The 16,110-nt window shown below is 28.9% G+C and overlaps 1 protein-coding gene across 1 annotated transcript; it reads right to left on the minus strand.

Moving 5' to 3' along the window:
- Positions 1-1,545: 1,545 nt before the first annotated feature.
- LOC145202291 (peptidyl-prolyl cis-trans isomerase-like 4) lies at positions 1,546-14,802 on the minus strand. Its single transcript, XM_090081745.1, has 14 exons — positions 13,924-14,802; positions 13,565-13,632; positions 12,463-12,527; positions 11,451-11,568; positions 10,137-10,279; positions 9,466-9,562; positions 9,269-9,379; positions 9,046-9,170; positions 8,502-8,568; positions 6,673-6,787; positions 4,903-4,978; positions 3,079-3,170; positions 2,108-2,772; positions 1,546-1,992 (listed from the first exon to the last, which is right to left on the minus strand). Exons 1-14 carry the CDS (start codon positions 13,991-13,993, stop codon positions 1,831-1,833), a joined length of 1,974 nt encoding a protein of 657 aa, XP_089937871.1. The 5' UTR covers positions 13,994-14,802; the 3' UTR covers positions 1,546-1,830.
- Positions 14,803-16,110: the final 1,308 nt, after the last annotated feature.

A 16,110-nucleotide genomic window follows, 5' to 3' on the forward strand; every position in this document is an offset into this window, starting at 1 on the left:
TCTATTATTCTAGTGTCTTGTTCAATCCTGTCAAAAAGTTCTAAAAACTTATTTTAAATTTAATGACATCTAGCCAGAGCCTGAATCTGATATTCAGTTTCAAGATATCTCTAAACTGAAAGTTACGTCTTTGTAATTTTCGGTTTAGGGATATCTTGAAACTGAATAACAGATTCAGGCTCCATTGATGACTGCTTCCCTTGATAAGGCTTTGAATTCTTTTATGGTGACCAACTCCTCCTTGGTATTACATAAGGACTCATTGGTCTGACCCACACAAATAAGTCCATAGGATTTAAGTCCGGTGAGTTTGGACCAACATCGTGACAAATTCTCACTCTACAATTTATCCTAGGAACTCTTAGTAAGAAACGATTGTTCTAATTGTTATTTTTTGGTTCTGATAAAAATATTTTTCATCACAGAAGAACCATATTAAGCCCAGCTGCAAAAGTTAACTTCAATTTGTTGAGAAGTTAACAGAGCTCGCTTTTTTTTTCTTTTAGCTTTTTCGGAAAGCAGCCCTACGATCTTAGGAGGTCTGATACAATCAGATCGTTGCTTGTGACTTGATCTTCATATTCACCTTCAGACTCTTTAAGCTCTTTTCTCACCTTCCAAATCCAACTTTTGCCTACTTTAAGTTTGTAATTCTGGAATTATCAAGTTCAGCATGAATTGCAACTGGCACACTTTCTTTTCACGATTGTGATTTTAAAAATTCATTTTTTGAAGAAAAAAAATAGGAGATCATTGTTAAAAAAGAGACAACAAAAACCTCCATTCGGCTGTAGCATGCTTAAAACTAAGTTAGCACCAGATTGGTCACCAATATTAGTAACGCTTTACAATGCTACAATTGATTTTAGCGATTAGACCAAAAAGGGTATTTAAATTGGTCTTAATGATTGCAAGTTCAGTTATCATATTGAAAATATCTGACGCATACCTTGATTTTGTAAAGCGTCGTAGAAATGACCCGATATCTAAAGTAACTTCATTTTGCTGGCTCGAAGGCGCAGCACTAATAACTTCGTTGAAAAGATCTATATGGCTTACTTTAAACCAAAATAAAATATTAACTCCTCACAATACGTAAAACTTGTGTTGAAACTTTGCGATCTCAACGAAGACTAAACACCTACAATACTCTAATATTCCGTCTATCAAAAAAACGATCGCACACTGTAAATTAATACATGGATTTTCTAAACTGCGGGCTTCGACATTAATCACTCACAACTCGGAAATTACAAACAATTAGGTATTTCTGCTACTGTGCAATCGAAACTCGGATGTAGACACGTTTTTTAGATAGCAGCTACTGGGTTTTCAAATTTATGAAACTTTACTGAAAAAACGCAACTGAAAAAACGCAACTGGAAAGCACTAGTCAAATTTTAGACAGCAAAATGAGAAACGACAAAGCGCGCACCCCAGCGCACACAGTACAGACCCGCACAAATTGACCTGAAAATGTTTGTTTTCAATTCCACTATGACTACTCATATCTTTTTACTATTTCTTCAAGAATTCTACGTCAACTTGAAACTTAAAATATTTTGAAAGTTTTTTACATTTTTTATATCTTATTGTACAATTTTTGCATTATGAACCAAACTTTTGCTCGAAAGTAGTTCAAGATGAAATTCCAGATTGAACATCGATATCTTTTAGCTACACGTGCTTCATTCGTCGCTTTTAATGCAAATAAAAAGTTTATTGATGACGAAAGTATTGAAACATCAGATAACTAATAATCAGTATATACATCATGCTCATTGAATTTTAAAGGAATCAAATCGTAAAATATTTAGAAAGTTTTTCAATTCAGTCAGAGCTGTCACTAGAATAGCGGCGTTTCTTGCGTTTCTTAGTGTCTTCAGAATGCCGCCTCGTGTATTTCTGTGATTTATTTTTGTAATCATCTTCGGAACTGTCATCTGAATCTGTGACTTCGCGGAAATTTTTCTTTTTTGTGGATGTTTTTTCCTGAGAACAAAAAAACACAAAATCTTCACGAAATACTTACCAAATAATTCTGGATGCAACGCTATCAATACACAATAAAATATAAATATAATTATATTGATAAATTAATTCAAACCTCAGAATATTCTTCTGTATCACAATCTTCTAAAGATATTTTTTTCAACTTCTTTTTGCTTCTTTCATCTTCTATCAACTCATCACTATCATACTTTTTTGCTTCTTTTGTATCAAACTTTTTTGTTTCTTTTTGTGATGGAGACCGAATATCGCGTTTTTCTTTAACAAGAGAAGATCTACGGTCATCCTTCCTCTTGAAGAACTCATTTTTTTTCTTTTTTTCGTCTTCGCTGGTAGAATCCTTGTTCTTCCTTAAATTGTCGCGATTTAATTTTGAAGATCCGTTCTTTTTCTTTTTTAGTTCCTCTTGAAGTTTTTTAGGTCTTTTATTTTCAGAATCGCTGTCCGAATATTTGGATGATTCTTTTGACTTTTTAGATTTTCGTACAAAATCGCTATCATCGGATTCTGAGCTTTTCCTCAAAACCTTCTTTGTTTCTTTCTTTTTCTTTTTTGCAGACGCTTTTAAACTTTCGTCGTCGTCATCATCCGAAGAAGAATAACTGCGCTTTAATGCTTTTCGAGAATCGACTCGCTTTTTATGGCTTTTTGATGATTTCTTGACTGCTGAACGTTTGTCATCAGCACTCTTGGAGGAGTCATCTGAAACACTTTCGGAAGATTCGCTTCTATGTCTTTGGGATTTTTTCTTTGATTTGCTGTCTGCAAATAAAAAAAAAAAAACTGCTTGAGTCTGTAAAGAAACCGTGTATTTTGTAAGAGTCTGCAAAGAAACTGTATTTTGTAAGAGTCTGCAAAGAAACTGTGTATTTTGTAAGAGTCTGCAAAGAAACTGTGTATTTTGCAAGAGTCTGCAAAGAAACTGTGTATTTTGCAAGAGTCTGCAAAGAAACTATGTATTATATAAGAGTCCGCAAAGAAACTGTTTATTTTACAAGGTAGAAAACCATTTTCCAGCTTCATTATTGCATAACAAAGACAAAAAGAAGTATTTAGAAATATGGAAACCTCTTTTCTGGTGTCTTTCTTGAACCTCGTTTTCAGTTTTAATATTTTTCTCTTTTTTCTTTTCTTCATCTTCATCGAAGATCATTGAATATCTAAAGACCGACATGTTATCAAAAATTAAAAAAATAACAAATAACAAGATCCTTAACAACGAATGAAACACCGAATTTGATCTCTAATATAACTTATACTGAGGGTACAATGGCGGACAGATAATTGGAAAAGATATCATATTAGAAATATTGTTTCGAACTTATTTATTTGGATTATGATCTGCACGGTGATTTATTATTACTCAAAAAGAATCTTTCAAATGGATTTTGTTTAGTTGAAAAACACCCATTGTTTTACTTTATTGAAATATTTTAAAAGTTGAGGTAGGAATGTTATGTTGGAATGCTATAGGATATAACCAACACCATTCTTGTTCTCAATACCATCAGAGTTTGAATGCCATCTTAGGGAACTACATACTATTTCATCTCACTATGACAAGATAGAGATGACAAGCTTACTGATCTTTTATTGTTAATCAAAGATAATTTGTAGCTTGAAAAATCGATGAAAAAATCCTCAAACGAAACAAAGTTAATTGAAACTAAAAGCACATCTTATGGATCATTTGATCTTGCATAACATTCCTCTAGTTTAATACTTTAAATCATCATTGGTTGAATACTTAAGGGTAAACTATTAGATTATTAACTTTAACACATGAATATTAATGGGATCAGGACCACACGTTACATGAAGTTACTTTCTGCCAACTAAAAGGAAAATTGATTTAACACCTAAAGCACTCTTTAACGAAAATAACTTCATACTATCCAGGAGCAAAATGTAAGATGTTGTTTAATTTTTTTCAACCCCAATTAAAAAAAAAGAAAATTTTTAATTTTTTACAAAGAAAAAGTTTATGAAGATTTAATTCTTAGTTTTTATTAGCAGTCAACCTTTAATGATCAAAAATCACAAATGAAATATGTAAAGAGAGACAATAGTTTACAAAACAACTAAATCCCATATAAAATAAGTCATGGATCAATATATGTATAAAGGCACTATAAAAAATTTAAAGTATCTTTGAAGCTTTAAAAATATCCCCAATTTCTATGCAGTACAGCAGGATAACAAGCCTGCACACTTCTTGACTGGTAAAAAGTTGGTTTATAGAAGAAAAAACCAACATTTTGGGCTGGCTGATACAAAGCTTTTATCCAAATCCTACGAAGAATTTATGGTCTGATTGAGAGATGTTTGAGGTAAAAAAATAAATTCAAGTTTGACTGATCTTTTCCAAATTTTTTTCCAGATTCCTTTGTGGAAGTTTGGAAAAATATTATTGTAATGCTATAACTTAGTGACTAGTTTTCAAAAAGATTTTTGCAGTGTTAAAAGTAAAGATTAAACAACATTTATTTGATAAAGTTATTTTTGTTTTATATCACTCAGTCTTTCAGTGGTCACCCCTGTATTATTGACCAATCCTGCATAAGTGGCCACCCTTCTACAAACAAATTTATTTAATCTGATTAACTGATGGTTTATAATTCTCTGCCTGCTAAAAAAAACATCTGTATACACAAAAGTTATTCAGTTGAACATTTTTAAGGGAAAAATTGATGCTCAATTGCTGTGCATGATGTACATTATTTATATTGCTGCACATGTTAAGGCAAAGAATTACTTTCAAGATTTTGAAATGTCTTAAAAACAACTCTTATACACTACCATGGTGCTAAATTAAACTCAATACAGTCAAATTACTTAAAATAATATGTTAACATGAATAATATTAAGAAATAAAAAGCATCAAATTTTTACTTGTCTTTCGGGTTCTTTTTATCTTTCATTTCATACCCAAAAGCATCTTTTGAACTATTCGCTTTGTTAAATGCAGCTGTAGAATAAAATTAAACACATGGTTACTCAATAAGTTTAGACAACTTCACAATTTACACTTATTGCAAAATTAACGCACCACTTTTAAATTCCGACTTATTTTGAAATACATTATGTATTTACCAGATTTATCAATTACAAACATTATAATGTTTATTGTTACGCCTTTTGGAGGTTTTATTCCATTTCCCTTATTTCATTTCCAAAGCAGCTAAACATAAGTAGGATGTTTTGCTGTAACTAAACCTGACTTCTAAAAGAAAAGCATGTGTTGCTTTTAAATTGTTTTAACAGTAGAAAAGATAACTGTCATTTGAGCAACACATCTGTTCGCAATGCAGCATTCTAGGCAAAATTTATGTAGAGATGTGTTGTAATTGTTACTTTTTCCAATGAAAGATTAACAAATCAAGAACTTAGTAGAAGATTTGGAGTGTTTCATACAACAATTGGTAGGGTTCTACAAAGAGACCAATGATCACGTTAGATGACTTGGCCAATGCAGACTATAAGCTACCAATGCTGGGGAGGACTGATTTTTAATGCTTTGAACACTGAGAGAACGGTTCACTACTGCATGAAGTCTCCAAGTACAACTTGCTGATGTTCATGGAACTGCTGCTAGTCAAGATACCATAAGAAGACCTTGGGAAGCAGCTACTGGTCCCAGATTGTCTGTAGACCACCGAAGAAACAGACTGGCTTTTGCAAGGAGGCATATGAATTGGGAAATACATGATTGGGGACAGGTCTTATTTACAGATGAGTCAAGGTTTTGCCTTGCAAGTTCTGATCTGCCCAAGAGTGTACAGAATACCAAATGAAAAATACTTCGCTTGTAACATTCGAGAAACTACTTTATATCGAGGCGGCTCATTGATGGTATGAGTCGGAATATCTTTAACAACTCGCACAGGGCTTTTTACTGTTGCTTGTGGACGTCTGACTTCTCAACGATACATAGAAGACATTTTAGAACCTTTTGTCGTACCTTTTGCACTGTAAATTGGAGATGGATTCCTTCTTATGCTAGACACCACATACAGCACATATTTTTACTGAATACTTAAATAATGTTAATATTCAAGTTTTGGAGTGGCCAGCTTGCAGTCCAGATATGAACCCAATAGAGCATCTTTGGGACGTAATGGGATGCTGTGTTGGAAGCCAACATCCACCACCTAACAGCCTAGACAAGCTGTGATAAAGTCTTATCTGCGTATGGGAAGATATTACTCAAGAAACAATTAGATCTCTAATTGAAAATATGCCATGGCGCTGTCAGGCTGTAATAACATCTCAAGAGGTAGTAACACTAGTTATTGATAAGTCAAAAATGTTTCAATTTAAGCTGTATTAGTGTGCGTAACAATGATAATCATTATACTTTATTTTGTTAAATCAACCATATTTTTGGCTCTAGTTTTTTTTTTTACCATCCTTGAAGTCAATTTTATTATTATCATCAAAATAATTGTGTTTATGTGTTCTATTTTTAATATGTTTGTCAAAATATATGATAATATTGACGACAATTAAAATAAGTCGAAATGTATAAGCAATGCATGAATTTTGCAGTTAAGTGCATTTTGTTGATTTTTATTATGAATTTATTTGGATGCAAAAAAAGGGGAGAAAAAATACAACAATAAAAAAAAAACCATAAAAAACTAATTATAAGAAATATTTTACCAGATTTTCGCCACTTATTTATTTTAGAGACAGACTGGCAAAAATCAACATGTATTCTACGATCATCAATGAGAACGTTATCCATTTTGAAATATGCTTTTTCACATGCTTCAACCTTAAATTATGTAATCAACATTACGTAAGTTTGCATACATAAAAGAAAGGTACTTAATACTTTTAGCTGTAACATTTTTTTTACGAAAATAAAGTTTTGTAATACTTTTTTAAATTCTGCTCAGCCATTAAATTTTTCTAGTCAATGAATGATTGTCAAAAACTTTTCATTTAGAGCTCTGAATTTCATATAGATAATATTTTAAATAGATGATATTTTATATAGATAATACTTTTGCATTTGATATCCAGTTTTAGGGGATTTTTTTTATAGAAAAAACATTTAACATTTTGTTTATGCAGCAAGTTAAAAAGAGAAATAAAAATGGAGAAGTATTAAATGAAAATGTGGATACGAGGTGAATAAAAAACTTGGCATTACTGAAGTATTGTCAGGAATAGGAAAACACAAGCAAGTGCTATCTTTCAACTGATGACACTGTTAAAATGTGCTTTGATACAATGGCCAGTAATACAGGTGCATAAAAACAGCACATGTGTTCTACTTAAACACCAGATGTGTAAAAAGTTACTATAACTTGCTTGCAGATACCATATTCACAAACTAATAATTTCTTTCTTGTTTTCAACATTGTTTGTACCTAGCAAAGCCCCAATCATTCCTATATTTGAATGTTTTCAGGCATTTTTGTCTAATACTGACCAGCATAGCTTCAAGCTAATAGATAATACACATCTTTTATTACCTTGTTTGACATAGTAGAGGCAAGAAGCTACCTCTTTCTAGTAAAATACTTGTTATCAGACAGATTGCCTCCTGATTTTATGCAAAAAAGTCAGATGGAGTACCATTTTTGACTCCTATGAGCAGTCTACCATGCCAGATGGATGGTTTAATCATTGAGCGTATGTAACAATGCAACTAAGAACCCAATGTTCATGGCATTTGACTCAAGAATTATCAAAATCTTTTAAAAAAAGTTGCATAAGCTGATAACTTTAGAATCCTCATGCACTTTAAAATAACTACATCTGGACACAAGTTTCTTCACAAGTGATGAAGAATTATGGAATGACTCACCAGTATATATCTAGAACAAGCATATAAATGATATTGCTGAATATTCAATAAACAACTGATGTCTTATTTTAACTTATCTTTAACCAAAAACAAAATGGAAATGCAGAAACTAATTAAAGTGGTTAAAGATCATTGAAGATGAGCTCCTAACATTGGCAAATAGTTTTATTTATCTATTACTGGTTGTATACACAGTACAGGAATAAAAATTGATAAATAACTGATAACATTTTTTACTACAGCATTCACTTAGATCAATTCTTTGTTGTGTTTTTAACACTTGTTGATATGAATAACTTTCAACACTTGTTGATACAAGTAACACGGTAACAGATAGAGGACAAATTCAGATAAACTAACTTGGTCTGTGTCATTGGTGTATTAAGCACTTTAATTAACAACACCATAAACAAAATTAGAGTGCTTTGAGCAACCATATACACACACACACACACACACACACACACACACACACACACACACACACACACATATATATAGAGAGAGAGAGAGAGAGATAGAGATAGAGAGATAGAGAGAGCTATTTCAAGTTGTATTATTTTCAAATACAAAATCTCATGCTTGTATGTATAAATAGAACAATATAAATAAATGTAAAATGAAGAAACAACAACTATGTATGGTATATATATATATATATATATAAATATACCTCTTTGAATTCAACAAACCCATAACATAAGGAATCGCCAGTTTTTTGATCCTTGATAATTTCACAGCTAAAAATACAAATGACCATGTTAAATAATTACTTAAAAATGTGACAGGTAAATGACAATACAGGCAACTTTTGAAAAATGATTTGATGTTTGATGAATATTGAAAAAAGAATTTGTCATAAATCTTATAAACATGTACGCAAACATACATATATGTGTTGGAAATTAGCGTCAATGTCCAACTGAAACAGAGGTTTATCTGACTAAAGTGTATTTCTTTTTTAAATATATAAATCTTTAATAAAGCATAAAACAACTACAAACTGTTTGAACTTAATTATCTGACTAACATATTGAATTTTGTTTGTTATTAAGTACATACATACATACATACATACATACATACATACATACATACATACATACATACATACATACATACATACATACATACATACATACATACATACATACATACATACAATGCATGCATGCATGCATGTAAAGATTTTAAACTTGAATTGTACCATGACTTACCTTAAAATTTTACCAAATCTTGAAAATATAATTTTTAAATCATCAGCATTTGTAACAGGATTTAACTTGCACACAAACAAAACATTTTCTGGTGGTTTTAGATCTGCATCATCAATATCTCCAACCTAAATTTCAATAAAATCACAAACTTTAAATCAAAATGTTACAAAGCAACAATAAAAGATACAAAGAAAAGTAAAAATTAATTCTAAAACATTCTAACTGTTTCAAGTATTTTTGTTCCAATCGCCAATTCTTTGTCTTCTATTTTCTTTACTAACTCTTCTTTAGATAAATCCTCATTTACATTCTCACCAGCAGCAATCCTTCCACTCTGGAAAAAAGTAGAAAAAGACAAAATTTAAAAGCAGCTTCTATTTGTATAAATTAGTTGATATTTTTTAATTTGATGAAAAATACTTCAAGAATTTCTTTTGTAGGCTCAGGGGATCTTTCTGGAATAGGTAAACCTTTTGGATCATCAAAAGGATCCTCTAAGATGATAGTGTGCGTTATTCTAAAATTAATTAAAAGTCTTTATATTTTGTTGTGCTTGTAAAATCAAAGTTATTTATCGTAGACCTTTTTTTTTTTTTGTCATAAAATATTCATCATAGAATTGTTTTTGACAAAAAATATTTATAATTATTTTTATCATTATTTTAAGTGTTATTTAAAATGTGATTCATAATAAATATATATACAACATGAGTTAATTTATTACAAAAATTTTTTCACAAAAAACATTTATTTCAGCATAATTATTGTTAACATGTGAAAATGTTTTACATGCTTTTTATTGTTAAGAAATAATTTTTATTATCATTAAATTCAAAAGTTGATGTTAATAATTCTGTTTCCTTAAGATGTCAATGGTTTAATACCATACCTCAAAAAAAGAATGAAACTAAACCATTGCCAAATAAAAGTTGTTGTGACATGAATAAGAAAGAAATTAAATCTTGTAATACACTTTTTGACATTAGCGGATTATTGATTCAGTTATAAAATTCTTTATTATACTTTTCATTTATGTTTTTATGTTTTGTTAAAAACACTAGTTGCATGATAATAGACAATCTTAATATTACCTGACATCTTGAAATGGCTTATGGCTATCATCACATATGACTTCATTCAGTTTTTCTAAGATGTCAAATCCTTCAGCTAGCTGACCAAACACTGTATGCTTCCCATCTAGGAAATCCAAACCATCTCCAAGAGTTATGAAAAACTAAAACCAGAAAAAAAATTTTTTTCTTTGATTAATTACAAAAACATTCTTGAAATAAATCAAAGGTAAGAATGAAAAGAGTGCTTTTACTTTAACAAATTTTAAAAGAAAGAAAGAAGAACCAGGGATTTTAAAAGAAAGAACAACCAGGGATTTTATGTGAATAAAATCTTTTCTTGATTATTAAACTTTTTTTTTTTTAAAAAAAAAAAAATCTATTACTAGATAAAACTTCATTAAAAAGTAAAATAAAATTAATTTTATGTATTTTATTCTAGACACTGAAAGTTTCAAACTCAATTTAAATGTCTGCATAACTTGTTCTATTTGGAGCCACCTACATTAGAAATAACTGTTGTACATACTTGTGGCACTCTGCATATTCAATTTTAAAAAGTCTATTTAATGTCTATATTAATGTCTTTTTTTTACAATTAACTTAAAAATTTAATCTAATAGAAAATATTTCTGCTGTAAAGCTCTTGTTTCTCTAAATACTATTTGTAAAAAAACAAACATTACTTTTAAAAGCTATAGTTGATGTTAATAATCCTGTTACCTTCAGATAATGATGTTAATAATTCTGTTTCCTTAAGATGTCAATGGTTTAATACCATACCTCAAAAAAAGAATGAAACTAAACCATTGCCAAATAAAAGTTGTTGTGACATGAATAAGAAAGAAATTCAAACAATCTTATTACAGGCCTTAAACCATGTAGATTATAGGATGATCATTTTGCTTTGCTATTTTCTTTTTGATAGCCTAGCGTTACACAGACGAATCATAGACATGGATACTGGGTAAACTATTAATTCTATGACTTAAAGTAAATGGGAAAATGTTTATAAAAAGTTTTCTACCGAATCAATGTTAAACTTTAATTAAAACAATTCCATTTTGTTAAACCAGATAATCAAGATATTTTGACAAAACATTTGAGCTTATTTGACAAATTACACTCAAGATGTTTGTTACAAGCTAATTGATATAATTTTTTAAAATAGTATTTAATTTTAAAAGAACGTATGTACTGTGGCAAACTTTTAATTTTAAAGCAATTTCCACACATTTAAAGTAAATATATTTTAAATGTATTTATGATATTTATTTTGGAAACAAAATCAGGTTACTTGCACCATTTAAAAAATAAAACCAAAATGACTTTTACCTGAGAACCATGCATGTCATTACCATTGTTCACGAATGAGATTGTGCCTTTGGTGCGGTGTTTGATTCGAGGCTTCAACTCTAACTCAAAATATTTTGCTTGGTCTCCATAAACAAATCTGAGATTAAGACTTTTTATAGTATGAATTTTAATTTTATTAAATTTAGATATTCTAAAATTTTAAACTGATATTAGACCTTTTTTTTTTTCTAAATAATGATTTAAATATACTAAATTGTTTTATATTTATAACTCAATCTTTATCTTATTCAGCTTTAATTTTTTTTTCTACAGTTCCAACTTTGTAAAACATTTAACATACATTTTTTTTTTTAAATTTACTTTTTTAGCCTCATTTTTTTTTTTTTTGCTTTTCTTGTGTAATTCAATATCAGTAAGATGGTTTGGTAAATCATCAATACAAACACAAAAAAGAATCAATTCTTCAAAAGTAAAAGTAACTTTTAAAAATATGAACATGAACCAGGAACTTTGTCATATGATAAAAGACCAAAATTTTTCCAAAAGTCATGTTTTTTGGTGGAATTCGTTAAAGCTTTGGTAAAAATGATTACATATCTTGGGAAAGATGATTGCACATCTAAAATTTGATGGTAGAAGTGTAAAATTTAAAAGGAAATGCAAATTATCGGAATATGTTAACACTTTATCATCCTTGTTTAATTTTAAAAAAATAAAAGTTTTTTTTTTTGGCTTTTGAGAAAATTAAACAATCGAAATTTTAACTCTGCAAGTAACTGTGAACTTATCAAATCTTAACTCTGTTGGTCTATTGAAGCTATTGCTAAAAGTCTATTTTTTAAAGCTATTGCTTCATAGTTAACAAAGTTAACTATGAAGCAATAGCTTTAAGAAATGTCAGTTAGTATCACTAGCATTAAATTGTTGGACCAAAAGTTTTACAGAATTAATTTTGTTCAACATAAAAAAAACCTGAACTTGTAATGAAATGAAATAAGACATAAATCAGTAAAAATTCAAATTCACTTACGAGTAAACAGAAACACCACCTCTGCCAGTTTCTGTTGGGTCACCACTTTGAGCAATAAAATTCCTCTAAAAAGTTTTGTTTTTAAAATGCAAATCCATGTTTTTTAAATGAGAAATTAAAATAAACTGAAATAAAACCAATTTTTTAGTTTTAAATTTTTCTCCTTTTCTTTTTAACACAACATAATAACTTTGTTGCCTTTAATTTCAATAAAAAATAAAAATTTTGAACTAGCTGTTGGTGTAATAAATCATTATATTTAGTGATATGTATAGGCAGGTTTTTGCAGTATAAAATTTTTTAATAATTTTTTTTCTTTCTTTCACTTCTTACCTCTTGAACAGAAAATATATAAGCTTTTATTTGAGAGGATTTTCAAAAAATTGACATTTGTGTGCAATATTAGTGATAATCTAAACTATTGCAACAAATTTAGTAACAATTCCCTTGTTTTGCTTTTTTAAATGCAATTTAACACTTGACCTGGAAGTAAAGTTGCTAAAATTTTGCTTTAAAATTTTTTTGAAAATTTAGCAGCTTTTGCTATTGGAAAATATTTTGAGTTTTGAACATCAATCTAAAAATCTTCTTAGAAATTTTCTTAGAACACTTTTCCTCTACAGTTTCTTACTTTTAGTGTCTTTTTTCTTATTTTATCATTAAATATCATAAAGGATCTGCAATTTGATTGAACTGCAATATGATGATACAGATTAAGACTCTTAATCCAACATCATTCATTATAGCATCTCTTCTCAATTAACCTACCATTATTAACCTACAAATATACGCAGGCATTCAACAACTAAATAGAAGAATATTTCAAGTGATTCTCTAAATATTTAACATATTTTATGGTACATTTTCCTGATTTTCATTATTATTATTATATTTTTTTTAAACCACAAAATGCATATTTTTAAGAATTTACCACCACAAACACCTCTATCTATAACATTGAATGCTAATAAATGAGTGGTAGGAGTGAAAACAAATTTGAGCTGAAATCTTAATATATGCGGCTGCAATTAGTTATACATTTATTTACAAAAACTAAAATACAAGTTAAAAAAGCTTCTTTTAAAAAATACAAATAACTTACCCTAACTGAATGAAAACAACAGAAATTGTAATACTTCATTTTGCATAACTTTAAGAAATTCATGCATGCTAAACAAAATGATTAAAATATCATTAAGTAAAGAAAATAGAATATTTCTACTGATAAATTTTATGGAGGGGCAAAATATGCAGATTTACAAAAAGCAAACACACATACAAAAACAAATTCATGTTTATTCTACATTATAACAGTTCATTCAAATTAGCTCTTTTTGCAGATTATTATTATTCTTTTTTTTGGCAATTCCTATTCTTCTACTAACAGAATCTTTATGGCTTTGAATTATGATTAAAGTGTTGTAACCTCAGAAGGCTAAAAATAATATTTAAAAGACTTACAGCGAGGTCTTTCTTCAGTGTATAGATCAAAGACCAAATCTCCTAAGGTTGTTTCTATAAGGACAGACATTCTAACCACTTTTAATGTAACAGGAATTGTATTAAATATGATTGGTACTCTAAACTGTCATTTTTTAGTACATTTAGCTAATTAATTTTTAAAATTATATTTGTAACCTGAAGAAAGCATCACTCCACATATAATTAATTTAAAAATAAAAATAGCATGTTGTCAGTAATATTAGCATAACAATTTGCATACTGATTTTCATAAAATTAGTATGCATACAATGAAACATTTTAAATTGAATATTTAAGTTGTTAACACATTCTATTACAGCATATTTTAAATAGAAACTATAAAGGTAAAGCTAATTGAATGTGATAAAAATCACGTTAAACGCTGCATAAAATTAATAATTAATTCAAATTATGGATTCTCACTTAAGTCATAAAGATGCACAATTTCTCTTTAATACCAATAGTAAATGCCGGTGGAGCTGCTTAGTTACTACCTGTATAACCTGTCCTATGCCTCCTTAAATTATCTAATACTGAAATTAAATACAACTACTAGCTAATACTATTTATTTTGTGTAAAAATTGGTGGGTGAATCCTGTCAGAATAACATCATTTGGACCTTTACTTATGTGGCGAATCTACTGACTGTGATTCTAAGATGCCAAATATTTTCTATGTTAAGTTTTCATTTATTTGAGTTGTTTAGCGATAAAAAAAAAAAAAAATTTCTAAAAACACTGTTTTTATTTTATTTATTAACAGTTAAAAAGATCTGTCGAATCATGAGTCGAAATTTTTAACTCATGGTCACATAGGTTGCAAAGCAGCGGACATCATGAATGGAATCTCGCTGTGTCAAATTCACGTTGACCGACTTCCGCAGTTAAAGTTATTATATTTTTCAGTTTGCAACGAAAATCTCACTTTTTATGATGAGGCTTTATCATTCATTTGAAATGCATTTTAACTGAAAGTAACAAAAGAAGATAAAAATATAAATAGTAAACAGTTAGTCATCAAAACTAAATAGCACAGAGCTTTGTTTTTATGTAGCGGGATTTGGTTTCTATATTCATGAATTTAACTTTAAATAGCTAAACATATTTTTTATTTCATTTATTTGCTATTTTGTTAAGGTTAACATGTACGATAACACTTTTTGTTCATTTTTTAAGATGAAATTTTTATGATGAAACGTCTCTCAATTAATTAAAGTCACCATTTAAACTGAGCTTCAATTATAACACAAGCTTCTTCCTTTTCGACAGGGAGTGTTCATTTTTGTGTTGGTCGAAGTTTAGAAGTGCGAAGATCTTTCATCCATTAATAATTACTCAATTCAATCTTCAGTAGGAGGAAAGATTTTACTTCGTTCTTACCTGCGATATTTGAAGCACCTGTAGCTATGCAGTTGAATTTTACACCTGGAATAAATTTTATCATTTACAAAAACCGTTTACATCTATACTGCATCGCTTAACATTCTAAAATAATCACTGATAAAGATCTTGTCTTCTCCCTAAAAAAATTTCCTTAAACACCTCTACAAGTAAGTGAAAATCTAAAATATTTATAAAACATTGATAGACAATGTTTCAAATGTAAAAACCACACAAATTAATGACGTAATTTTTGAAAAAAAAAAGGTTGTTTGCTTAAACAGATTTTTCTCATTCGTCGGTGAAAACCATCAAAATACTACCGAGCACAATATAAAACTATAAGAGTGGATTGCACATCTCAGCTGATTTAACTCCCGGTCAATTTGTGGAGATTATCAGAGGGTTTCTCTTTGTTTAATTCAAATGACTTGTTTTTAAATATTAAATATAAATACAAACAAAAATATAAATACAAATAAAAATGTAAATACAAACAAAAATATAAATACAAACAGAAATATTAATACAAACAAAATTAATTACGATTGGCAGTAAAAAAGTAATGGCTACAAAAATAAAAATGTGATTTAGAAACTTCCTTCCTTTTATGATATTCTAAATATTTACTTTTTATTGTTCCTTACTCTAAAAACGTTTGTCAATTAAGAATCAATCAATTTTAAAAAAAAATTTATTTCACCAACTTTGTTGTTTTTCATTTACGAAAAGAACTGCTCGCAGCAGTATGTACTACCCTATAGGTATTGCAAAATTGGTAATTTG

The sequence above is a fragment of the Hydra viridissima genome, unplaced genomic scaffold (genome assembly GCF_058129835.1).
Source record: "Hydra viridissima isolate aposymbiotic clone 2 unplaced genomic scaffold, HvirCarnegie_v1 scaffold_3, whole genome shotgun sequence".
Taxonomy (NCBI): Eukaryota; Metazoa; Cnidaria; class Hydrozoa; order Anthoathecata; family Hydridae; genus Hydra; species Hydra viridissima.